Consider the following 26,848-nt stretch of genomic DNA (forward strand, 5'->3'; position numbering starts at 1 on the left):
ATGAGGACCTCTTCCCAGCTATGTATCCTATGATTAATATGAGAAACTCATGGCAGTCGGAAATCCAACCCTGAAGTAATATTGTGAATCCTGTGCTTTCCATCAAAGAAGATATGCTCTTTGTTATGTTTAGAAACTAAAAAAAATAATCTGAAGACCTTCAATTGAATTGTGTTGGGATGCATATGCTGATTTAAATTGCTACCTATTTTATCACATTTTATGAAAATAACTTTGACATTTACTTGATGTTTATTGTATCTCATATAAACTACAAATTACCAAAGATACATTCATAAAATAATAATATAAAGTAAACTGGAAGGTAATAACAGATCACTTTTTAAATGTAACAGCCTTACAATGTAGTTATTTCCTTCACTGAGCTGCTGGGACTGTGTTGAAATAGGGTACATGTTCCTTTGAAACAATGAACACTTGTCTCCTATAAAATGGAAGAGCTGCAAACTCATCTTTTAAAAAGAATCCAGTTATTTCCCCAGTAGGTAGTTATTAGGGCCTTAAAACCACAATCAGAATCTAGATAAGAACCCACACCATGACTCTGGCATCTTACTGAGGAGGATACCATGTAGGACAAATTCATTTGCTTTTTTTTCTCCACTATAAATATGAATGGTTAATTAATCTTCTAATCTCACTGGGATAAGATAAGGTTAAACAAAATGATGTAGAGAAGCTTAGCAAATTTACAAAGATGTTTAATATGTTTTTTAATTACATTAAAGCAGGCTGTCCTCTGATTTAGCTAAACAGGCATGAGGTTGGTCTTCAGGCTCCTCAACACTTAACTCACAGGTGGACTTTCTTTTTATTTATTTATTTATTTATTTTTGACAGGCAGAGTGGACAGTGAGAGAGAGAGAGACAGAGAGAAAGGTCTTCCTTTGCTGTTGGTTCACCCTCCAATGGCCGCCGCAGCCAGCGCGCTACGGCCGGCGCACCACGCTGATCCGAAGCCAGGAGCCAGGTGCTTCTCCTGGTCTCCCATGGGGTGCAGGGCCCAAGCACTTGGGCCATCCTCCACTGCACTCCCGGGCCACAGCAGAGAGCTGGCCTGGAAGAGGGGCAACCGGGACAGAATCCGGCGCCCCGACCGGGACTAGAACCCGGTGTGCTGGCGCCGCAAGGCGGAGGATTAGCCTAGTGAGCTGCGGCGCCGGCCACAGGTGGACTTTCTATTAGCTGGCCTTTGTGGGAGGGCAATATTCAAGGCTTGCACTGAGTGTGAGGGTGGAAAATGGCTAGGTTCTGTTGGAGCATGGGTACTCCACCTGCCCCAAGTGCCTCTCCCTTTGCTCTTGAAGACAAGTAGGAATGTGCGCCTTGACATGAACTTTGTTCTTCCTCACCATCTGAGAAGCAGATTGGTCAAGGTTGCAGGGTTGGGCTTCCTCCTAAGCAATTTTCCCTCCTCTTCCACTTCTTCCATCTTTCCCACTCCCCACTTTCAGTGCCCCACCAGCCTCCCTCACCCCGATCCTCCCCACTCCATATGACTGAATCTTAAGATTGACTTACGTAGTAGTCCTGATCTAGACCTTTCCTCCCAATTAGATGTAATTGTCCAAGAGATACCTAGGAATGATGATTTTTGAGAATGATTTTAGCAGTAGTGTTAATTTAAATAAAGAAAACATGGTGATTTTACTGTGGGATGTTGATTCAGTTTGATAAAGTTGTCATGTCTTGAAAGAAGCAGGGAAACAATCCAGACTATATCTTTTAGTGGCTAATGGGATGCAGCTGGGCATATGTCTTCCTCAACAGCAGGAATCCAGTCAAGCTGGTGTGCAGGAATGAACACTCAGGCACATAAACCTAAGGGGCCTTCACTCTGACTCTCAAAGGTCACGGGGATGATGCCCCATTCCTGAGAACAGCATATTAAAACCAGCATTTGATGGGCCATTTAGTCTATAATCAAAATTTAAGTTATTTTTAAAATGAATTTGTCAGTAAGAAATGCAAGGAATATTGTTATTACTATGGTAACTAGCTCTCCATTAGGACCAGGGACTGAAAGTGGCAGGGGACAAAACAGGAATAGTGCAAAGAAGAAAGGGTTTCTCTTCCCTTACCAGTTCAGGATGGGTCACTGCTAATCCCTCTAGGACTCAGAGTGAATCAAACATCTTATCATTTGCATGTTCTAAAAAGTCAATCTTATCTGTATACATTACTTGTATCTGAACATCTCCTCTTTCTGCCAAAAGTTTATAGTATTGGTATATGTCCCAATCCAAAATTTCACTGTTGGAACTCAAATTTTCAGGTCTCTCAGTTAGTCTCACTTTTTCCACTGGAATACCTTCATTTTTTTCCAATTTGTCAGCAACTGCAAATAGAAACAAGCCAGAGAATAGCTAGAAAGAACAGGCTGCAAGAGATTAACATTCAGTATAGAGAAAATGTTGTTAGGCTTATTCTCCTTAAATTGTGCAGAAATCTGGTCTATTAGCACAGAGGGATGACCCATAGGAAGTTAAATTTGCTGACTTTTATTTAGTTATGAGAAAAGTGTATGAAACCTAGTTATTCTTTGCAACCCACATAAATATTATTAACTTCTATGTATATAAGTCTCTACTCAATTATCTTGGCCAAGCAGGCTTAGATAAACAGGTGAGATTTTAGGAGCAGACAATTCATCCCCTCTACCACTGACTCTTTTCTGGGACTGAAACTACAAAGTAAAAGTAATAACAGCTTTTTTTAAAATTTCTTATGGATAATCTGAAGATAATACAAAAATGAGTATATGTTCAAATATATCTACTAGAGTGTACAGTTCAAAGTATAAACATAGTGATTCTAGTTTTCTTAAGCACATGAAATGATAGTGCATCTTGAATTCAAAAGTAAGGGCCAGCATTGTGGCATAGCAGGTTGAACAGCTGCCTGCAATGCCGACATGCTCACTTCTGGTCTAGCTCCCTGCTTATAAATCTGGGAAAGCAATGGAGGATGGCCCAAGTGCTTGGGCCCCTGCAACTACATGGGAGATGCAGATGAGGCTCCTGGTCCTTGACTTCTGCCCGGCCAGGCACTGGCCATGTGGGCATTTGGGGAATGAAGCTGCTTATGTACCTTTCCCCCTCTCTCTCTGTAACTCTGCCTTTCAAATAGATAATATTTATCTTAAAAAAATCAAAAGTAGTCTTCTCTTTTTTCTTTCCTTAGAACTTAATGGTGACAAAAATATATGTTTAGATATTTTTATTTTTTAAAGATTTATTTATTTATTTGAAAGGCAGTTAGAAATAGGAAAAGACAGAGATTCTCCATACTCTGTTTCACTCCCCAAATGGCCGCAATGGCTGGAGCTAGGCTGATCCAAAGCCAGGAGCCAGGAGCTTCTTCCAGGTCTCCCACGTGGGTGCAGGGGCCCAAGCACTTGGGCCATCTTTTGCTGCTTTCCCAGGCACATCAGCAGGGAGATGGATCAGAAGTGAAGCAGCTGGGACTCAAACCAACGCACACGTGGGATGCTAGTGCCGCAGGAGTTGGTTTACCCACTGTGCCGCAGCACAGGCCCCTACATATTTTTCTGATTAACTAAGTGGACCTTACATTATTCACTTCTGAAAACCTTCTATTTAAAACATTGCTATGTAGTCTGTTTCAGGGATGCTGAAAGTTAAAATGTTATGCACAGCTTTGAATATGATTCTAGGAACATTTATTAGCCTCACATTCTATTTTCTGTAGACAAAGCATACGATAATAGATAAATGATTAAATTGTTCTTAAGTGCAGAGATAGGTTTCTCATGTATGTGCTTAATATTTATCACCTTAAGAAGTTCTAATAAATCATCCTGTATTCCAAATGTTAGAGGCAGGAGGGGAACTGCTTAGTGTCTGCTGGCTGTATGTTCAGATTCTCAGTTTAAGTAAACAACATCACAAGAAAAGTAAAACAGAAACATTTGGGATATATATTGACAAAAATAAAAGATGAATGCAATGATTTAAAACATTTTTAAAAAATTAAACTTTTTGAAAAGTAACTATTAAGGAAACAGAAACTTTCCCTTATAGTACAGTATTAAAACAATTTTACTTTAGTAGATGTTAAAAGGATAAATATTTTTATAAATTTATATTGATCAATGTTTATTTTTCTAAATTGTGTGCCAAATCTGTTTGTCTTATAATATGAGGATTACTCACTATAATCTGCCACTTTCTTGTAATGATTTAAGGCAACTTCACAATTCTGCAGAACATTGATTCCTGACAAATATCTGTACCCCTAAAACACAAGCATATATATTTTTAATGTGCAGGCAATGTTGTATTTATTATATACCTATTTTGGTCTTAGAATATTAAATTTACAAACCAAAATCATCTGAGACATCATGCTTCCACCAGCACTTCCAAAGGTATAATAGATGAGTGCCTAAAATTAAAAGAAAAAAAGAAACACATTGCTTATCTAAATTTGAAAATTAAACAAACATTGCTTTTTCACTCCTAGCCTGGGAATAAATCTGGAAGTACTCCAAAATACATTCCAAATATTGGTCTCTTCCTCTGTTAATGTGGCTGTCATTTTCTGGGAGTTAACCATGTTCTGGAGTTTGGGATAAGGACATCATATATAATATTTAACCATCAAAAAATCTCTATGAACAGATATTATTCACCTTTAGAGAAGAATCCACAATATGATTTTTAAAGAAACTTCTCTCAGAATAATACTTAATTTTTTTTTTCGATCTGGTTATTTAATCACCACCCTAGAGTAAACCTGTTTACTTAAAGAGAAGACTCTATTCAATGTCATTTTAAAGAAATTGATTTTGTAGGCCGGCGCCGTGGCTCAATAGGCTAATCCTCCACCTTGCGGCGCCGGCACACCGGGTTCTAGTCCCGGTTGGGGCGCCGGATTCTGTCCCGGTCGCCCCTCTTCCAGGCCAGCTCTCTGCTATGGCCAGGGAGTGCAGTGGAGGATGGCCCAGGTGCTTGGGCCCTGCACCCCATGGGAGACCAGGAAAAGCACCTGGCTCCTGGCTCCTGCCAGGATCAGCGCGGTGCGCCGGCTGCAGCGGCGGCCATTGGAGGGTGAACCAACGGCAAAAGGAAGACCTTTCTCTCTGTCTCTCTCTCTCACTATCCACTCTGCCTGTCAAAAAAAAAAAAAAAAAAAAAAAAAAAAAAAGAAATTGATTTTGTACCAGAAGAAAAAATAGAATGATTTTACCTTGGCTTGATCATATTCCATTCCTATTCCATAAGAAGACAAAAACCCTAATGCCTAAAGTGCAAAAGAAACAATAAGGATCAATAAATCAATTTAGTTCAGAATTATTTTCATTTACATTGGTAAGGGACATTTTAAATGTCTGCTCCTTAATAATTTTCATTGTTAATTTATTTCTTATACTGTAACAAAATACTTTTGTGAAGGCTATAGGAATTTGGTAAAGATCAAAATAGTGGGAGAATCGCATAACACATGAAAATAGGACAATTCCTACTAAACTTTAGAATAAATAATAAAAAAATTATAAACGAATGATGTTTATGTGTTTTCCTTTCTTGAAAAAAGTTTTATCTTTCATTAATTTAAAAATTAAATTTGTTTTTTCCTGTTCATATCTTAAAAAATACAATGTAATTATATAGAATATTTAAACAGCAAGAAGTACAACGAATAAAAAGTGAAAGCCTGATTTCAAAGTAAGAGGTTCAATAGGAAACCCCAGATACATCTTCCACAGAAACACCACTTAACCACAGCATATGGTCCAAAAAGCCTTCATGAGAATATCAGAAACAAATTAAGAGGTCATAATACACAAGACTAATGCAAAGTCAAAAACAGTCCATTGAAGTAGGCAGTAGAAGCCATTTATTTTGCACATGGTCACCCATCTTCCAAGTTAGCACCTCTTGAATGTTAGTTGGAGGAAAAAAATTCCAAATGATGATTTCTACTAAGGGAGAGAAAAAAGCAGAATGTATGTCCAATGGAGAGTGTTACCTGGGTGACAGTGTGTGTGTGTGTGTGTGTGTGTGTGTGTGTGTGGTTTGATTCTGACACATGTGTGAGCACTGCAATAAACCAGCGTACTCTGGATGCCTGGTGCCTGCAGAGGACAGATGCCCGGTGGCTTATTACTGTACTAGAGATTCTGCAGTACTATAGACAGACTCCAGGGAGAGCAAAAGATGATAAACTCTTTTTTTTAGTTAAATAGGAACTTAGTTAAATAGGAAAGTGCATACATAAATAGTGCAGAATGAGTCAGTGGTTTGGAAGAAAATTCTAGTGAAAACAGTGGAGCATTCCCTTAAGAAATGCTGCAACAACAATATTCTTAATGGTACAGAAGATATCCTATTGGAAAAAATGTATCAACTATTCTAATTTGAACTCTGAGGAAATTTTAGGAACAATAACTAACAGCTTTAATTGCTTTGGTTTGAACACATTCCCTATATTAGTCCACTTTTTGTTTTTTAATTTGTTATTTACTTATTTCTTTGAAAGGCAGAGTTACAGAGAGAGAGGAGAGACACACATAGAAATATCTCCCATTCATTTGTTCACTCCCCAAATGGCTGCAATGGCCAGGGGTGGGCCAAGCTGAAGCCAGGAGCTTGGAGCTTCATCCGGGTTTCCCTGTGGGTTCAGGGGCCAAAGCACTTGAGCTATTTTCTGGATCAGAAGTGGAGCAGCTGGGACTCAAACTGGCACCCATATGGAATGCTGGTGTCACAGGTGGTGGCTTAACCTGCTGTGCCAAAACGCCAGCCTCTACTTTTTGTTACTTTAACTAAAATACCCAAGAGGAGCATTCTGAGAAAGAAAGTTTTCTTTCAATTTACAGTTTAGGGATTATGATTCAGGATAGAGCAGCCCCATAGCCTGGTGTCTCACAGGAGCTAATCATGGTGGGTGCAGAGGAATGATCACATGGTGAAGGAAGCAGAGGTACAGAGAGAGAACCTAGGCCAAACTCAAATGCAAAATAACCTGCTCATGAGACCCACTCTTCTGAGAGTATGCCCCCAGCGACCTAATCACCTTTCACCAGCCCACCTCTTAGTCACCACAACAAGATTAAGTCTATATCCTTAATCCATCAGCCAGCAACATTAAGACATCAGAGTTTAAACATCTTGTCTGAATTTTCAGGAGGCAAGTCCTGCTATACCTGTAACATCTCTCACAGTTTATGTTGGAAAGTTAATCCCCAAATTTAAATGTTGATGGTATTTAGAGGTATGGCATTTGGGAGATAATTAAAGTTAAACAAAGCTGTCTGGGTGGGATTACTATGATGGTCCTGGCGGCCTTATAAGAAGAAAAGGAACCTAAACTGGCATATTCCCCCACTTTGTCATGTTATGACTCAGCAAAGAAGGCTCTTTCCAAATGTGGGACTCCCCAGCCTTGCTATTGGACTTCCCAGACCGCAGAATTGTAAGAAATAAATTTCTTTTCTTTATAAATTATCCAATCTGTGATATTTTGTTATAGCAGCAAAAAATGAACTAAGATACTGATATATTTAACTTATAATTACCTTTTTGTGTAACCAAAGATAGATATATAATAAAAACCTATGTTTAAAAAGCCCAAGGCAGCACTTTTATTTATTTATTTATTTTTTATTTTTTTAGAAAACTTTTATTTAATACATATAAATTTCATTAGGTACAGCTTTTGGAATATAGTGGTTCTTCCCCCCATACCCACTCTCCCACCCCCACTCCTATTTCATCTCCTACTCCCTCTCCCATCCCTTTCTTCATCAAGATTCATTTTTAATTAGCTTTATATACAGAAGATCAACTCTATACTAAGTAAATATTTTAATGGCTTGCACCCACACAGATATACAAAGTATAAAGTGCTGTTTGAAGACAAGTTTTATCCTTAATTCTCATAGTATAACTTATTAAGGACAGAGGTCCTACATGGGGAGCAAGTGCACAGTGATTCCTGTTGTCGATTCAACAATTGACACTCTTATTTATGATGTCAGTAATTAACAGAGGCTCATGCCATGAGCTGCCAAGGCTATGGAAGCCTCTTGAGTTCACCAACTCTGACCTTATTTAGACAAGGCCATAATCAAAGTGGAAGTTTTCTCCTCCCTTCAGAGAAAGGGACCTCATTCTTTGATGGTCCCTTCTTTCCACTGGGATCTCACTCACAGAGATCTTTCATGTAGGCCATTTTTTGCCACAGCGTCTTGGCTTTCCATGCCTGAAATGCTCTTATGGGCTTTTTAGCCAGACCTGAATGCCTTAGGGCTGATTCTGAGGCCAGAGTGCTGTTTAGGGCGTTTGTCATTCTATGAGTCAAGGCAGCACTTTTAATAATACAAAGAAATTATAAAAAATTATCTTGTATTTTAATTGACAGCATTTATATAATTTATAACACACATTCTAAAAGTATACAAAATGGAGAAAATATAGGATTATCATATCTACCACAATTTTCCATAATTCTGAGTCTTGCAACCTCCTTAAAATAGACCATGCTCAATGCAACTTGTTCTTAGTGACCTCATCTTTCTTGACAAAAGTATGCTGATTTATTTTTTGGGCCTTTCATAAACAAACATTTTAGAAACATGATTGGGAACTTTACCCACTAAAGTCACCAGACCTGTGTGTTCTTTACAGAATTCGACAAACTCCAAGCCCTGTGTCTCCTTTCTTGCCCTCAGTCACTGACAAGATGATAATGACATCATTTGTAAGTATTTAGAGATGGAATTGGATTCAGCGAAGAGATTTGAACTCATTGCAAACTGTTTGTTGCACTCTGCTCCAGATGCTTCTGAGAAAAGTGCATTTCAGGCTGGTATTGTGGCATAGCTGGTTAAGCCCTTGCCTACAACACAGGCATCCCATACCAGAGTGCTGGTTTGAATCCCAGCTGCTCATCTTCAGGTCCAGCCTTCTATTTGCCTGGGAAGACAGTAGAAAATGGCCCAAGTACTTGGGGCCCCTGCTACCCACAAGGGAGACCCGGATAGAGTTGAAGGTTCCTAGTCCAGCCCTAGCCATTGTAGTCATTTGGGGAGTGAATCAGTTGATGGAAGATCTCTCTCTCTCTCTCTGTCCGTCACTCTGCCTTTTAAATAAATAAAAATAAATCTTAAAAAGAAAAGCATTCTGGGGCTGGTGTTGTGGCATAGTGGGTAAAGCTACTGCCTGTGATGCTGGCATCCCATATGGGCACCTGTTTATGTCCTGGTTGCTCCACTTTTGATCCAGCTCTCTGTTAATGGCCTGTGAAAAACAGTGAAGGATGGCCCAAGTACTTGGGCCCCTGGCTCCCATGTGGGTGCCCTGGATGAAGCTTCTGGCTCCTGGCTTTGGCCTTGCTCAGCCCTGACTGTTGCAGACACTTGGGGAGTGAATCAGCAGATGGAGGACATTTCTCTTTCTATTTCTACCTCTCTCTATGTCACTTCACAGTGACAGATGGTGATTTAGGTAATTTATATCACTTTTTCTCCTCATTGCTGCTCTCCATAGAGTCAAAACACTATTTTTTTTTTTTTTTGGTCAGAAGATAATTGTAAAAGTTTTAGTGTTTCTATTCTTTTCTTTGTAAAAGATTTGTTTTAGTTATTTGAAAGACAGAGTTACAGAGAGAGGGAGAGAAAGAGAGAGAGGTCATCCATCTGCTGGCTCACTCCCCAGATGTCTGCAACAGGCGGAGCTGCGCTGATCCGAAACCAGGAGCCAGGAGCCTCCTCCGGGTTTCCTACATGGGTGCAAGGGCCCAAGGACTTGGGCCATCCTCCACTGCTATCCCAGGCCACAGCAGAGAGCTGGATTGGAAGAGGAGCAGCCAGGACTAGAATAGGAGCCCATATAGGATGCTGGCGCCTCAGGCTAGGGCGTTAACCTGATGCACCACAGTGCTGGCCCCATGTTTCTATTATTTTTAAGGCTCTACCAAATACAGCTTTATCACTCCTGTCACCATTCTTATGTATTCCATATTTTATGTATGATCCTCGGTAATATGCCTTTGTTTCTATCCTTCGTATTACCAACAGTATGGTTTTAGCTACTCAACTTATTAATTAATGAAATATTTGACAAGCACAGGAGTCATGGGCAGAATCTTGAGGAGTACTGTTAAGAGACCTGCTTTCGGCTGGCACCGTGGCTCAATAGGCTAATCCTCCACCTTGCGGTGCTGGCACACCGGGTTCTAGTCCCAGTCGGGACGCCAGATTCTGTCCCAGTTGCCCCTCTTCCAGTCCAGCTCTCTGCTGTGGCCCGGGAGTGCAGTGGAGGATGGCCCAAGTCCTTGGGCCCTGCACCTGCATGGGAGACCAGGAGAAGCACCTGGCTCCTGCCTTCAGATCAGCGCGACGCGCCGGCCGCAGCGCGCCGGCCATGGTGGCCATTGGAGGGTGAACCAACGGCAAAAGGAAGATTTTTCTCTCTGTCTCTCTCTCTCACTGTCCACTCTGCCTGTCAAAAAAGAAAAAAAAAAAAAGAGACCTGCTTTCACCTTGACATAAGCCCTTTACAATTAACACTCTCTATTCACCATTATCAAGCCCATATTTCTATTTTTCATCTAGTTCGTGAATCATCATGTAAGACCTTGTAAAATGTCTCCATAAAATCAAGACACATCAAGGTTCATAATTCAATCAAAATAGAAAATGAAATTTTCAGGGCCGGCACTGTGGCACGGGTTAATGTCCTGGCTTGAAGTGCAGGCATTCCTTATAGTCGCTGGTTCTGGTCCCGGCTGCTTCTTTTCCAATACAGCTCTCTGCTATGGCCTAGGAAAGCAGTAGAAGATGGCTCAAGTCCTTGGGCCCCTGCACCAACGTGGGAGACCTGAAAGAACCTCCTGGCTCCTGGCTTCAGATTGCCGCAGCTCTGGCTGTTGGGGCCATCTGGGGAGTGAACCAGTGGATGGAAGACCGACCTCTCCGTCTCTACCTCTCTCTCTAACTCTTTCAAATAAATAAAATAAAATTAAAAAAAAGAAAATGAAAATTTCTAGAAATTTTATTAAAATTTCAAAGACAAACAACTGTGTTACTTTTAAAACTAGGATACTGGGGCCTGCGCTTTTACACAGTGGGTTAAAGCCCTGGCCTGAAGCGCCGGCATCCCATATGGGCGTCAGTTCTAGTCCCAGCTGCTTCTCTTCCAATCCAGCTCTTAAAAAAAAAAATAGGATACTGACTGAAGAGTTCATTTTCCAAAAGCATAAAAGCACTAATAGGTATTTGGTTAATAAGTATAATTTGTGTCATTTACTGAATACACACACCCAAAGTAAAACTACACACCCACCCACCCACCCACAGACACACACACAGACCTCATACAACTTTTATGATCCTGCCACTTCCTCTTTGGTCTCCAAGTTTCCCTACTTAAGAAATTTCACCTTTAGGCTGTTATTACAAATAGAAGGCATCTGAAATCCTGGAGCTCTGTTAACTCTTGTGTATTTAAAATGGCTAAATTAGCTCTTTTTTAAGGAGCAATTTCCATCCAATATTATATTTTTATTTATCTTGCAACTCTTGGCACTTTTTGATTCTGCTCAATTTAGAATATGGTTTAGTATGCAGAAACTTTGACACTTGACAGTAAACACATATACTGATCTTTATATAAGAAAATGAAGACACTGTTCTCTTGGGATGGGCTTGTGTTTTAGGATGCTTTCGCCAACAGTGTATGATTTTGTGCAGAGCCTAGAGTGCTTTCTGGTCTGATCTTCCTGGAGAAATCTTAGGGCTCATGAAGTTGTGAAGTGGATTGTGTGGGAGTTAAATTTCACTTTTGTAACTAGAAGTGTTCCTCTATATAAAGCTCATTCTAAAAAATAAAGGCTAAAGCCATGATTTTAACAGCCTTGAAAAACCAACCCAAGGTCATTCTTTCTCTTGCTTCATAGAAAAATAACAATGGGTGATTTTGAATCCTTTGGAGAGCTCAATTTTCATTTTATTTTATTATTAGTTTTCTTACATTGCTTAAAGCATGCCAGAGTACTAAAGAAAGGCAAAAAATGTTTGAATTGTCATGTAAGAAATATGCTGATTATTGTTAGCACTGGACTATTCCTTTACACATGGGCATCATAACCTAACAATTTCACAATAATCAGTTTTTAATTGATCTTGTTCTGAGATAAGGGTGAGATGAAATGAGATGGATTATAGAATGATTAAATCTTCATCTAGAAAAGAGAAATGTTATTAGTCAAGAGAGAAGCTATACAAAAGTGATGACATTAATGACACTTTCAGTATTTTTTAAAGGTCAGGCTTTTGATTCTAAAATCAACTGGTGTGCTGTGGCTTTTAAGGAGGCATTGTTGTAGCTGGGATTTGAGTGAAAAGAGTTAAGTGTAAAGGATATTTTATTGTACTTAGAAGTAAATTACTTGGGTTTCACAATAATTTAAAATTTAAATATTCCTCCTTTTACTTTTTATATAAGAAATTGTTATTAAAAATGAGAAAAATGATTAAGCAATTTCCTTTAATTATTGTATGATGTTTGAAAGCACCTGTGATCATTACTTTCAGCTCAAATTGTATACCAAAGAAAAGTATGAAATCAACCCTAATGAGCAACTCAGATACTGTCTGAACTCTTAATACAAAGACAGCATTAACATCAAGAAGAAATTCTCTACACAGATAATCCTAGAATTATCAAAGTAATCATTAGATTGGTAATAAAAATGATTTTTTTTAGCAGTAGCACAGTGCTAACAATAGACCTTCCTTAAAACAGTTCTAAAATTCAGGTCTGAAATAAATGGAAAACATGTGAAATCTTTGGGACAGAATTATTCTAAAATCACAAAACACAGTAAAACAGGAAGCTATTCATATATTTTTACCTTTTACTCATATCAATTATGGTTATTGTTACATGATAGAATGAGTTTTCTGATTTTAAACTACAAGGGGTTTCAAAAAGCTTGTGTGGGCCGGCGCCGCGGCTCACTAGGCTAATCCTCCGCCTAGCGGCGCTGGCACACCGGGTTCTAGTCCCGGTCGGGGCGCCGGATTCTGTCCCAGTTGCCCCGCTTCCAGGCCAGCTCTCTGCTGTGGCCAGGGAGTGCAGTGGAGGATGGCCCAGGTGCTTGGGCCCTGCACCCCATGGGAGACCAGGAGAAGTACCTGGCTCCTGCCTTCAGATCAGCGCGATGCGCTGGCCGCAGCGCGGCGGCCATTGGAGGGTGAACCAACGGCAAAGGAAGACCTTTCTCTCTGTCTCTCTCTCTCACTGTCCACTGTCCACTCTGCCTGTCAAAAAAAAAAAAAAAAAAAAAAAAAAAAAAAGCTTGTGTGAAAACAGAATTAAAAGAAAATTTATTTTGGTGCAAAAAATCGAAATATATGCAGTTTGTCCAGAACATGCATTTTTTCCATGAACTTTTTGAGGATTCTGCATATGTAACCAAGGGATTGCATGCACCAGAGTTGATAATGTTTTCTGATATCAAGGATAATACATACCCCCAAACAGAATCTAACAGAAAAGCATTTTTTTAAAAAAGAAAATAATAGGCCGGCACCGCGGCTCACTAGGCTAATCCTCCTCCTTGCGGCGCCGGCACACCGGGTTCTAGTCCCGGTTGGGGCGCCGGATTCTGTCCCAGTTACCCCGCTTCCAGGCCAGCTCTCTGCTGTGGCCAGGGAGTGCAGTGGAGGATGGCCCAGGTGCTTGGGCCCTGCACCCCATGGGAGACCAGGATAAGTACCTGGCTCCTGCCATCGGATCAGCGCGGCGCGCTGGCCGCGACGGCCATTGGAGGGTGAACCAATGGCAAAGGAAGACCTTTCTCTCTGTCTCTCTCTCTCACTGTCCACTCTGCCTGTCAAAAAAAAAAAATTAAAAAAAAAAAAAGAAAAGAATAGCCACAAAGCATACCACTTAGAGTTAATCATCACTAAACTTTAAGGGCCATATAATATAAATGATCAACTTCTTGATTCTTGGCCAAATGAGGTTTAATCCTATCATTTTATTTGGAAAATTAACAGGCAAATTTCCTACTGAGAACATTGCATCCACATTAAGAACAGTGTGAGTATATGTAATTCTGAATTTCTGCCTCCTGGATGAGAATTAAAGAAATAAAAAATACATAAATTATCTGCCTTCAGGTTGGTAGAATGCAATATCTCACAGCATAACTTGTAGGGTATAATTGCTTGGAATTTCCTCATTTCCACCATTTTCATGAAGACTACTCCATTAATTAATAGTTCTCTTGAACAGAAGGTACAGCTTCTTTGGAAATCAGTGCAATGAACTGAGCTCATAATCTTAATTTCTTTTGTTCCCCCTACTGAGATTTCCTTCAATTTACTTGGATTTTTGCCAGTAAAGCAATTCAAGGTGTATGTAAAGAAATAATTGTGCCTCCTTTCCCTCATGTGGCTTCCTTTTGTACATTGCCTAAAATTGTGTTTCTTCCCTCTATTTCTTCAATATCACTTTATAATGTGAATTTTATCCTTTTTGTTTTTCTTCATTACTTTGGGTCTCTATATGGTCTCTGGTATGCTAGGATCCTCCCATATATTACATTGCAGTGTATAATATTCAATTCTTCTCCATGATATATCAGGCACCCTCATTCTTATTCTATCGCCATCTCTTTCTCTCTCTCCTTATATCTATCTATCTATTTATCTATCTATCTATCTAACTGTCTCTCCTTGTCATTTTCAGTGACATGCAGGATTCTTATATCAGGCTGGCATTAATAGCCAGAGAAGAAAGGTTGTCATCCAGCAGGCTTATTAGAAGACCATTATCAGTACGGCTGGTGGCCAGCCTTGTCCTAACAACCAGACATTGAAACAAGCATTGTTTGTGGCATGAAATAACCTTAACTAGTTGTTCTTTGCATAAGGAAAAAATCAACTGAAAAATGATTTGCCATTGGAAGCAGATTTTCCAGAGTGATGACAGAAATGATAGTGAACATATAGAATTGAAGCCAGCAAAACAATATAATTGAATTCAGCTGCAGTGCTGGAGTAGGCTTCTGGAGGTCCCCTGCTTATCTAGACATTAACACCATGGTTGCTGGATCATTGAGAGTTTTAGTGGAGGGGAGTGTGAATGAGGAATAGGGGTGACTAGGATGTCAGGGAGGGCAGAAGAGGGGGTTGCAGAGGTTTATTTTTTAGGTGATATTGTAGCATTATATATTGTAGTATTTAAGCATGTCAATAAACAGCATGACTGATTTTTGCATACCAGTTCAATGTCAGCCTTTTGGGTCATAAGTTTGTCCTTACTCATGTTCTGTCTTTGGGTCTTCATTGAGTCAAAACACACATATACTAGATAAATATACCTATTTTATAGATGAGGAAATAGAGACTCAGAGAGGAAAGTCACAGGGGTCTCTGTTGGAGCTCAGATATGAAGTCAGGACTGACAGATACAAAAGATACTTTTGAAACTGAAATCATAACACAACAATATTCATTACTGTTCTCTAACATTTGCTAAGGGCTCTTGCAGATGTTACTTAATCCTTATAGCAACCTTGTGAAAGATTGTGTATATTACTGTCAATCCCTTCTTTCAGATTTGGGTAATCTGAGTTCAGGAGAACTAATTTTTTCAGAGATATTAAAAAACATGAACAAAAGATGGAAGAGTTATTAGACTGCAGAATCTGGACTTACAGGTGCTCAAATGTTCTGAGTTCAGAACACCTGCTCCCTTACCACAAGCCATCCCCAAATCTCCAACTTTACATTTCCTACATCATCAGCAAGGCTTGATTTCTTCTACAAAGATGGCTGTGATAATACATGGCCAATGGTCATACATTAGAGTTGTTGCCCTCAGCACTGGCTTAGCACTCAGCCTTGAGAGAGAGAGAGAGAGAGAGAGAGAAACCTCACACCTGCTGGTTCACTCTCCAAATGTATAGAACAACCAGAGCTGAGCCAAGGTATAGTCAGGAGCCTAGAACTTCATCCAGGTCTCCCATGTGGGTGGTAGGGACTCAGGTACTTGAACCATCAGCATCTGCTGCCTCCCCAGAAATGTTAAGAGGAGCTGGATCAGAAGCAGAACAACCAGTATTTGAACCAGACATTCCAATATGGGATGCAAGTGTCGCTAGCACAGCATAACCTGAAAGCCACAATGCCCACCCCTGGATATCTTTATTTTCTTCTTCATACTTACTGCATTCTCAGATTTTACTGTGTTGTTACTGTGCATAACTTTCTTTTGTAATCAGGAAAAGAACTGTTTTCATACAAAAAATATAGCAACATGAAACATGCCTTTGCTATAGCATTAAGTGAAGTAGCCAGAAATATATGCACTTGCATTGAAATTAAGATGTTGTAAAAAAGAGATGCATACAGAAAGAAGTCAAGCAAAAATACAAAGCAATACTAACAGTCCTGAGTCAGGATGGCTGGCATGTGAATGTTATTTAAAAAATTTTTGTTTTCCATGAAATGGTTATGTGATTCTCAGAATAAAATACATTTATTAACATAGAAAAGGAAACATATTTAGCTTACAAAATATTTGACTTGTAAAAATCAGGCAAACAAATCACCTTAAGATAACAGATTTGTTTCCATTTTCTTTGTATAGGTGAATATATTTTATATAAAATTTATGTTAGAGGTTCAGAGGCCCCTAAGTTTCTCAAAACACACACATACATGGACATGAAATAAGGAAGGTGGTTTAGGGAACAGTTCCATTTTGTTCCATGGGTTTGGAGCTAGAATAATTTCCCAGGGCTCCTGCTGTATTCCTACCACAGCACCACTATTTCAACACCTCCCTATGTCTGGGTTGGAATACTATTGCTCAACTCCTTTCACATGTTTCTTGTCTGTAGTTATTTCAGGATGCAGTTATTTAAGCTTTCAATTTCTTTCAAAACTCACATTTTGGGCTTTGTAAGATCCTTCTTTAGCCAAGGACTCATATAATTGGATAGCTGCAGTTATGTTTTGCATGCCAAAATTTCCAAACAGCAAAGCATCAGCCATTTTCTCCATAGCTTTCAAGTTTCCCATGTCAGCTGCTTTTGCAAAGAGTATATAGGCTCTGTTTCAAAGACATAAAGTTGGAAATTTTTCAAAAATGATGTTTTCCCTTATTTCCTTCATACTACTTCTACCTGGTAGGATCTATTATACTTGAGACTACAGCACTGATTTTTAAGTTTTATAGCATAATAATTGCTCTCCTATAAGTAAGTTGTAAGTGGTATGAAAATTCAGTGATTAAAAATAGAGATGACTTAGGATTACCTTACACTGCATTTTTTTGAGTCCTAGTCAGAAGTCACCTGGACCTAATTTGCAATTGTATAACAAGTAGTGATGGAGAGTCTTGCAAGGTCAAAACATGTGTGAGAGAAAGAGTACTTTTGGGATTTATTTTCACTTTTGTAACTTCCTTTTTTGGTAGCAAGATCAGAAAACATTAACCTCTAACCTGTAACTTTGACTCAAATACAGGAAAAAAACACACAAATCTATTGCTTCCAATTTAGAATAAGCAGGAGGCTAAACTTTATGCATAGTCTATCCATACTGATGCTAAAACAGGCCCCTCTTGGGCAAAGCTGGAGCAGAACAGTCTGGGCAAGAAGAGCCTCAGACAATCATTCAGGTCCTAGATATCAAAATAGAGGATCAGTGCTCTCATGGATAAGAGCTGGTGGAAAAACTGGGAGCCAGAGGTCAAGAAAGAAATTAGCTGTGGCCAAAGCAAGCTAAGATTCTGGAAACTGGAAGGAAATAAGCGGAAGGTTTCAAAGGCCAATAAAAGCAAGTGCCTTGCACTCTAGGATAGATATCAGGAAGACAGCCTGACACCGGATACAGACCTCCTTGAGTCCTTCAGTTACATGGCTTCCTGCTGAGATGACATGGGCACCAACACAGACCAGGGCACAGAAAGCTGAGATGGGATGTATAGTTATCCCATAGTATATTCAGTATATCTAGCATTATATCCAGTCTCAGGAAGCAGCAACAGGCTGCAGAACAAATCCTTCTAGGTACTTTTGATCCTGGGGGCAGGGTGAGCACCTGGGTTCCCAAGTTAGGAAACCCAAGATGATATAAGGTAAAAATCTAGGGCTGGAGAAAGTCTCTGGTGGTTAGATAAGATTAATATCTGGAATGCGATCCAAGAGAAGAAAAAAAAAAAAAAAACAGGAGAAACTGGGAAGCAGGGCCAGTTTTCAAAAATAAAATTCAGTTACGTGTCTGGATAATTTCTAAAGGATCCAGCATGGGCTATGCTAAGGAGGGCCCCTGGGGAGCACAGGATAAATGCTTTTCCAAGGGCATGTCAGCAACTTATCTCCCAACTTTCTTGGTTGAGGGTCCTTAATGAAGGACCAAACTTGGTGGTTGTCACTGAGGTTTCCTTACTTGCTCAGACAGGTTTGTGTGTCTTTGACATATGCTTGCATAACTTCTGTACTTTTAACAGTGCTTGCATATTCAATACTGTCCCCCATTCATACCTAAGAAGAGGCTAACTGGATGAATGACTCTGCCCAGGATGTGGGTGTTGATGAATCAAAAGGGCTAGTATCATTTCTACATTGGAACTGCTTGTCATGCTGAATCCAGAGAGTCTTTGGACTTGAAGAGGCATACCAAGTGGGCCCCTGATTTTTTGGGCTCTCCTACTATAAGCAGAGCTCCTCTGAAACCTCATGGATTAGCCACTTCTCATAACTCTCATTGTTCTCTCATATAGCTGGGCTAGTTGAGAATTCTCTGTTGTTACTCAGTGGGTACCCTAGTGTGATGACTTCTGCACTGTACTGAATTGTATTTTGGGGGCCTCATTTTACGCCAGTGTCGTCATGACAACCCCTAGGGACATTCAAAAGCTTTAGGAAGAGCCAGGTTTGAATCCAGCTTGGAACCCTGTAGGAACTGTGTACCTGGCAAACTAGAGGAAAAAGAGGGGGCATGTTTCTCTCTCTCTGACCACCCAGTACTGGCATTCTATAACTACCTGAGAGAGGGCAGGCACCATTTTGGACATATATAACATTTGTGCCAGTTTGTGTCAGCACACCCAGGAACCAGCTGAAAGGAGATGCTTGAGTCTGGCTGAGAGAACCGATAGGGGGCTGGGTACACGTGACTGCGGGAGTCTTGTAAGCTGGGATTGTGAAAACACTGTGGCTATGTGGTAGGGTACAGGGTGTGGCTGGGTCTCTGGGCAGTCACTGTGGGCAGCTCTACATGCTCAAGGCTCCCTGATTGAATGGTGAGGATCATTGCTGTGGGACCCATGCTAACACCGAGGACTGCATTGATCCTTTGTGTAGTACTTGTGGTAGCACAGTTGAATATTGCACCCACTGGGGCTAGCACCCAGCCATTGGTCACCTTGGAGGAGAGAAAATGAATGTGAAATTATGCCTACAGTACTGATAAAAACCTCTCCTCTAATAATAATAAAAAAAAGAGTATATTTAACATTCCCAATTTGGGTGTCACCTTGGACAGTCTCTTCACCCTGGAGCACTAAACAGAACTTCCTCACCACACCCAGCACATGCCTCTGGGTATTCACTGAAAGTGTAGAAACTCCAATAAGCCACAGAGGCATAGTCCAAAGTTAAAAGCCATCAGAGGGAAAACAAAATATATCCACATCGCCACAAATATCTAAAAAGAAGTGTAGCAATTCAAGAAACAAGAATAAGGAAGACAACATGATGCCCCCAAAGAAACACAGCAACACTTTAATACTAGAATGTGAAGATGAAGAGATTGATGAAATGCTGGAAATGGAATTCAAAAAATTGATCGTAGGATTACTTAGAAGTAATTAGAAGCAAATGCATGAATTAAAGAAATCCAGATGTGACATGAAAGAAAATTTTTCTCATGAAATTCAAATTTTAAAGAGAAATCAAAATGAAATATTAGAATTGAAGGATTCAATAGATAAAAAACTGCAGTGGAAAGCCTTAACAACAGATTCTGTGAGGCAGAAGAAACAATATCCAGGTTAGAAGATAAATCTCTAGAAATTTCACAGTCAGACCAAAAAACAGAAGCATTTGGAAACTTAAAAACAGTGCTGGAGATTTACAGGATACCATCAGTAAAAGTAACATTAAGAAGAAAGTTTATAGCAATTGGCGCCTACATCAAGAAATTGGAAAGGCACTAAATAAATAAGTTATCAATCCAACTCAAGGACCTGGAAAAACAATAGCAAACCAAACCCAAAATTAGTAGGAGAAAAGAAATAATTAAAATTAGAGAAGAAATAAACAAAATTGAAACAAAAAAATACAAAAGATTAGCAAAATGAAAAAAAAAAAAAAACAAATTGACACACCATTGGCCCAGTTAACCAAAAACAGAGGAAGAATTCCCAAATCAATAAAATTAGAGATGAAAAAGGAACTATAACAACAGACACCACAGAAATAAAAAGGATCATCAGAAATTACTACAAAGAGCTGTATGCCAACAAATCAGGAAATCTAGAAGAAAAGACTAGATTGCTGGACATGTATAACCAAACTAACTTGAGCAATGAAGACATAGAAAATCTAAACAGCCCAATAACCAAGACAGAAATTGAATCAGTAATAAAGACCCTCCCAGCAAAGAAAAGCCCAGAACCAGATGGCTTCACTGCTAAATTCTACCAGACATTTAAAGAAGAACTAACTCAAATTCTTCTCAAGCTATTCAAAACAGTTGAATGGAAAGGAATCTTCCCAAACTCCTTCTATGAAGCCAGCATCACCTTAATTCCTAACCCTGAAAAAGAAACATCAGAGAAAGAATGCTACAGATCAATTTCTCTGATGAACATAGATACAAAAATCCTCAACAAAATACTAGTTTATCAAATCCAGCAACACATCAGATGGATCATTCACCAAAACCAACTGGGATTTATCCCTGGTATGCATGGATGGTTCAACATTCCCAAATTAATGTGATATACCACATTAATAAACTGAAGAACAAAAACCATATGATTATGTCAATAGATGCAGAGATAGCATTTGATAAAATGCTTTCATGATAAAAAAAATAAGCAAATTGGGTATAGAAGAAACATTCCTCAACACATTCAAGGTAATTTATGAAAAACTCATGGCCAGCATCCTATTGAATGGGGAAAAGTTTGAAGCATTCCCAGCATTCCCACTAAGATTCAGAACCAGACAAGGATGCCCCACTATCACCAGTGCTATTCAATATAGTTGGAAGTTCCAGCCAGAGCCATTAGGCAAGAAAAAGAAATAAAAGGGATACAAATTGGGAAGGAGGAAGTCAAACTATCCCTATTTGCAGATGACATGATCCTATATATAGGGGATCCAAAAGACTCCACTAAGAGACTATTGGAATTCATAGAAGAGTTTGGTAACATGGAAGGATATAAAATTAGCACACAAAAATCAACAGCCTTTGTATATACAGACAATGCCTCAGCTGAGAAAGAACTTCTAAGATCAATCCCATTCACAATAGCTACAAAATAATTAAATACCTTGGAATAAATTTAACCAAGGACATCAAAGATCTCTATGATTAGAGTTACAAAGCATTAAAAAAAGAAATTGAAGAAGACACCAAAAAAAAAAATGAGAAAATCTTCCATGTTCATGGATTGGAAGAATCAATATCATCAAAATGTCCATACTACTGAAAGCAATTTACAGATTCAATGAAATACCAATCAAAATACCAATGACATTTTTCTCAGATATAGAAAAAACAATGCTGAAATTCATATGGAAACACAGGAGATCCAGAATAGCTAAAGCAATCTTATGCAACAAAAATAAAGCCAGAGGCATCACAATACCAGATTTCAAGATATACTAGAGCACATTTATAAACAAAACAGCCTGGTATTGGCACAAAAATAGATGGCTAGAACAATGGAATAGAATAGGATAGAAACTCCAGAAATCAATCCACACATCTACAACTAACTTATCTTTGACAAAGGAGCTAAAATCAATCCTTGGAGCAAGAACAGCCTCTTCAACAAATGGTGCTGAAAAAACTGGATCTCCACATGCAGAAGTATGAAGCAAGACCCCTACCCTACACCTTATACAAAAATCCACTCAAAATGGACCAAAGACCTAAATCTACAACCCGATACCATCAAATTATTAGCGAACACTGGGGATACCCTGAAAGACATTGGCATAAGCAAAGACTTCTTGTAAGAGATCCCAGAGGCACAGGCAATCAAAGCCAAAATTGACAAATGGGATTACATCAAATTGAGAAGTTTCTGTACTGCAAATGAAATACTCAGCAAAGTGAAGAGGCAACTGAGAGAATGGGGGAAATTATTTGCAACCTATGCAACTGATAAAGGATTAATACCCAGAATATACAAAGTACTCAAGAAATTCTACAACAACAAAACAATAAACCCAGTTAAGAAATAGACAAAGGACTTAAACAGGCATTTTTCAAAAGAGGAAATCCAAATGGTTAATAGATAGAAGAAAAAATGTTCAGGATCACTAGCCATCAGGAATATGCAAATCAAAACCACAATGAGTTTTCACCTCACCTCCATTAGAATGGCTTTCATACAAAAATCAGCAAAAAAAAAATGCTGGTGAGGCTATAGGGAAAAAGGTACTCTAATCTACTGTTGATGAGAATGTAAACTGGTACAGCCACTGTGCAATACAGTATGAAGCTACCTCATAAATTTGAATGTAGACCTATGTTATGTAATTATGTAATTATGACCCAGATAATTTACCCAAGGGAAATGAAATCAGCATAGGAAAGAATTATCTGTGCCCCATGTTTATTGTAGCTCAATTCACAATAGCCAAGATATGGAATCAATCCAAATGTCTGTCAACTGAAGACTGGATAAAAAAATCATGGGATATGTACACCATGGAATACTACAGCAGTAAAAAAAATTAAATCTCATTTGCAACAAAATGGGTGCAAGTGGAAACCATTATACTTAGTGAAATAAGCCAATCCCAAAAGGATAAATACTATATATTCTCCCTGATCTGTGGTAACTGAGAGTACCTAAAAGGTAATCTATAGAAGTGCAATTGACACTTTTCGAGATGTGATAGCTTTGAACAGTCCTTGTCTCGACTGTTGAGGAACAGTTTTTTTCAACAATTTGCTAAACTTTGTACTTACATTGTATATTGTTAATCTTATGCATATAAAGTTAATTGAAAATAGATCTTATTAAGCAAATAAAAGATTTCTGCATTAAGAAAAATAAAGTACCTAGAGTAATAACTAGTAAAAAGTAGTTGCTGACATTGTTATAATATGGATGACAGCTGAGTGACCCTTATCCTCTATATTCATACTTAGAGATTTTGGGTTTTAAACATCGTTCATATATTCTGTTGCTGCTGTGTCTAGAACTGGCTACTGCAGTTCTAGGATGCTTCCTATGGGCTGATGTGCCTACACACTGTGAAAGCAAGAGATGTCTCCCTGCAGGAGGTTTAGGGCCCATTCTTTCTACTATTGGCTCAAAAACTTTTGTTTTCTTTGCTCTCCTATCTTCCACTTATGAATTAGGAGATTGGAGATAGAAAAAAAACCAACTTATTACCTGATCACTATGTCTCAGGAACTGTTCTAAGAGCTTGATTGACTGTATTGTTTAGAGCACAAAGAAGTTTAGTAACCTGCCAAGATCACCCAGTTAAGTGATAGAGTTAAGATTCAATCCCATGTTTAACTAGAGCCTTCAAATTGTGCTCCTCTACCGGGTGGGAGAAGATATTTTTGTGTCCCTTTAGACAAAGTAGATGAATGAAAAGAGAAACAACAGACATGGGGTAAGTACATGTGGCCCCATTGTGGTCACCTCTCAGCTGTGTATTCGAGTTACCTCACTTTAACATCTTTGAATCTTTGTTTATGACTTTTTAAAGAGAAAAAATGAATTTCTTCTTACCTCAAAAGACTGTTCTGGGAATAAAATGAAACCACATATATGAAAGCGTATTAAAAACCATAAGGTTCTGTACAAATGATCAGTTATGCAGAAGCAGCCTTTTAAATTCAAATAACACTTTTTACGCCATTTAAATTATCTAGGAAATTAAAGCCCCAACAATATTTTTGCTTGAGTGCTCGAGATCAGTACCTTAATTCTGCTTTTCACATAAGATATAGGGATGCCAATCTCATACACAGTTCTCTTTGTTTAGGTTGATATATATCATTTGATCCTTTTAAAAACAAAACTTATGGATGAATAGGGTCATTTATTATACCAATAAACTATTAATAAGAAAAAAAATTAATTTTTCCCCCACAATGTGGAAGTTTAAGTTGGCTAAGATAACTTGATAAAGACTTACTCTGCTTTTTGTTTTTGGCTTTTAGACTGCTGGAGAATCTTGATGCCCATCTTAAATAGCTCATCCCCTTCATCTGTGATATTATCCTTTGCTTGATTTCTTACTAAATATGAACAAACAAGGAAAATTGTGAACATATTTCTATGTTTTATATTTTAAAAATCATGTGTTGGCATAATATGGTGGAACATTAGTTTAGGTTTTGCTCTACTTATTTTTTAGCCTCTGCATTTCAAGAAGCGCATTTGATGTTATTCCCTAGCTCAGGGGCATGGGTAGGTCAGAAGGCAGACTTTGCCTTCTCCTGTCTTTTGTGAAACAGTTTGGAGGGCAGAGAAGATAAAGAGATGCTTCTCATAGTAGGAGAAAAGAGATGCAAAATCTGCAAGCAGAAAGCAAGTTGCCTGGTATATCCTAGAAGCAGGATCCTAAGCACCATCCTCTTGGTCCTGAGTGGCAACAGCTCCATTGTTTGAGCATGGTTCATAAACCTCAGAACAATAAGATTCCAAGAGCACATAAGGACATGAGCAACAGGCAACTCCAAGATGACCAGTGTGCACTTAGGAGTGAATCAGAGAATGTTCTCAAAAATGTTGTTGTACATAAGGTTTTCTCCCTCCCTAGGACCTAAGACCTTGGAGAAGACACAGAGAATGCCAATAATAACTTGCTTTGTGGGGTGAGGGCTCAAATTCTGTTTCACAGGATTTAAGGAAAATAAAGAAATGGAAAGGAATTAAAACTGCTACAATACTGATATTTCCCAAACCTTTATAAATGCTACACAATTTTTAAATCACTGCTGTTTGGAGGAAGAGTCAGACTATAGCTTCTCTCCACTCAAAACACACACACACACACAGAGAGAGAGAGAGAGAGAGAGAGAGCCTTGCATATCACAATGACTTTTAAAGTCTATTGTAATACTCAGTGAAATCTCTGAATAGGCAAACCACACCTAAAACCATTTCAAAAGAAAAGCATTATGGATTTAATACCTCATTAATAAAACCACAGTAACTTTAAGTGGCTCTTGTTTTTCATCTTTCTTGTCAAGCTATCAGGGTTACCCAATTTCTTTTTTTAAATAAATAAAATTTTAGCAGATAAACTTAAAAGTCAACTAAAAATTATTTGAATGTTTCAAGTTATCCAATCAATTTAGTAAAATCAGACACTTTTAACATCTAATTTCTACTTTGAGTTATAAATTATCTATACTTATGATTAAAGGGAGGAGAATAATGTAAAATATCTACTACTAAAATCTGTGTGTGGAATAGCTATTGCTTCTATCAACATGTTTTCAAAAAGTGAAAACAAATTTTGAAAAGTTATCTTGATATGTGTACGTAAGAATCAATTTAGCCTACAAATTCCTACTCATAACTTACTTTTATTTGTAGTTTTCTTTTAGATTCCGACATGTATTGAAATAATTTTTTTTTACTATAACAGTTCTCAACTAGCAGATAGTGTTATCTGAATGATGATTTAATTTTCTTTTTTATAGTTTCATGATTTCCAAATTTGGGAAAAGCAAAACCAGGAAATGATTTGCAGAGACCACCATTCTGGACTTGAGGAAGAGAGCCTTCTGGAGTCTGGAGCCATTGGAATTCCCAGCCAATGACTGGGTATTTTTAGTTCTGTTCCAATGGGAGCTTTATTTAGTCTCACTTGAGAAAAATATTGGGGATGAGTCTCAGGAATAAAAGAGTAGGGAGTAGCGATGCCAGATCACTATTTAAGATAGTGGCAAGTGTGGAAAATGCTCCAATTAGATGAATTTATGTTTCATTGTTTGTCAGATACACAATTTATAGAGAATTCTTGACATTTTGTGACTTTTTTGTTCTTATTGTTGACTGAAACAATTAGAGGCTGTTTGGAAAATCCAAGTTAAAGTTTATTCAGCTAGTCAAATTGAGCATTTAAACCTGTAAACAAAGAGCCGAATGTTTGAGTTGTTCATTCTTCAGCCCTGAGTTTGGTTACAGGTTTTTACAAGGTGAGTCATTTTTAAAACAATACAAATTGATATGTGGTTATCACACTGAAAATTGAATCCATTATTGGAAACTTAAGAATATCAGGAAGGTTAACAGATTTCAATATTGGTTAAGGAGGTATATTACATTCCCACAATCATTCCCATATTCTATGTGATATCTGTGCAGGTGGGGCAAAAAAAATGGAAACATTAATTTCCCCACAGATGTTGTCCTAACATACAAAGTACTCCTGATTAAGGATGAGTAGAAGTTTCCTTGGTCAGGGTTAGAGTTTCTTGAAAGGTCATGTTACCTAGGACCACCTGCAAGACATCTTCACAATATGGACAGTATTCTGGCTGACTTAGCCATCTGTAGTTACCATTCCACTATTAAGTCCACATTATCATTACTTCAGATATAACTAGATGCTGTTATGA

The 26,848-nt window shown here is 38.5% G+C and overlaps 1 protein-coding gene across 8 annotated transcripts in view; it reads right to left on the reverse strand.

Moving 5' to 3' along the window:
- The window catches only part of SEL1L2 (SEL1L2 adaptor subunit of SYVN1 ubiquitin ligase), a 128,615-nt gene that overhangs the window by 46,407 nt on the left and 55,360 nt on the right, over positions 1-26,848 (reverse strand). For 7 of the 8 annotated variants that reach the window (XM_017341797.3, XM_051846206.2, XM_017341796.3 and 4 more), the window contains 7 exons: positions 24,412-24,514; positions 16,955-17,117; positions 5,233-5,286; positions 4,369-4,428; positions 4,197-4,278; positions 2,205-2,359; positions 1,543-1,599 (listed from right to left, as the gene is read on the reverse strand). In XM_017341797.3, coding sequence (XP_017197286.2) covers positions 1,543-1,599; positions 2,205-2,359; positions 4,197-4,278; positions 4,369-4,428; positions 5,233-5,286; positions 16,955-17,117; positions 24,412-24,514 — 674 coding nt within the window. The remainder of the gene's footprint in view (positions 1-1,542; positions 1,600-2,204; positions 2,360-4,196; positions 4,279-4,368; positions 4,429-5,232; positions 5,287-16,954; positions 17,118-24,411; positions 24,515-26,848) is intronic. The other variant, XM_051846207.2, reaches the window with a different exon arrangement.

This window comes from Oryctolagus cuniculus, chromosome 11 (genome assembly GCF_964237555.1).
Source record: "Oryctolagus cuniculus chromosome 11, mOryCun1.1, whole genome shotgun sequence".
NCBI lineage: Eukaryota > Metazoa > Chordata > Mammalia > Lagomorpha > Leporidae > Oryctolagus > Oryctolagus cuniculus.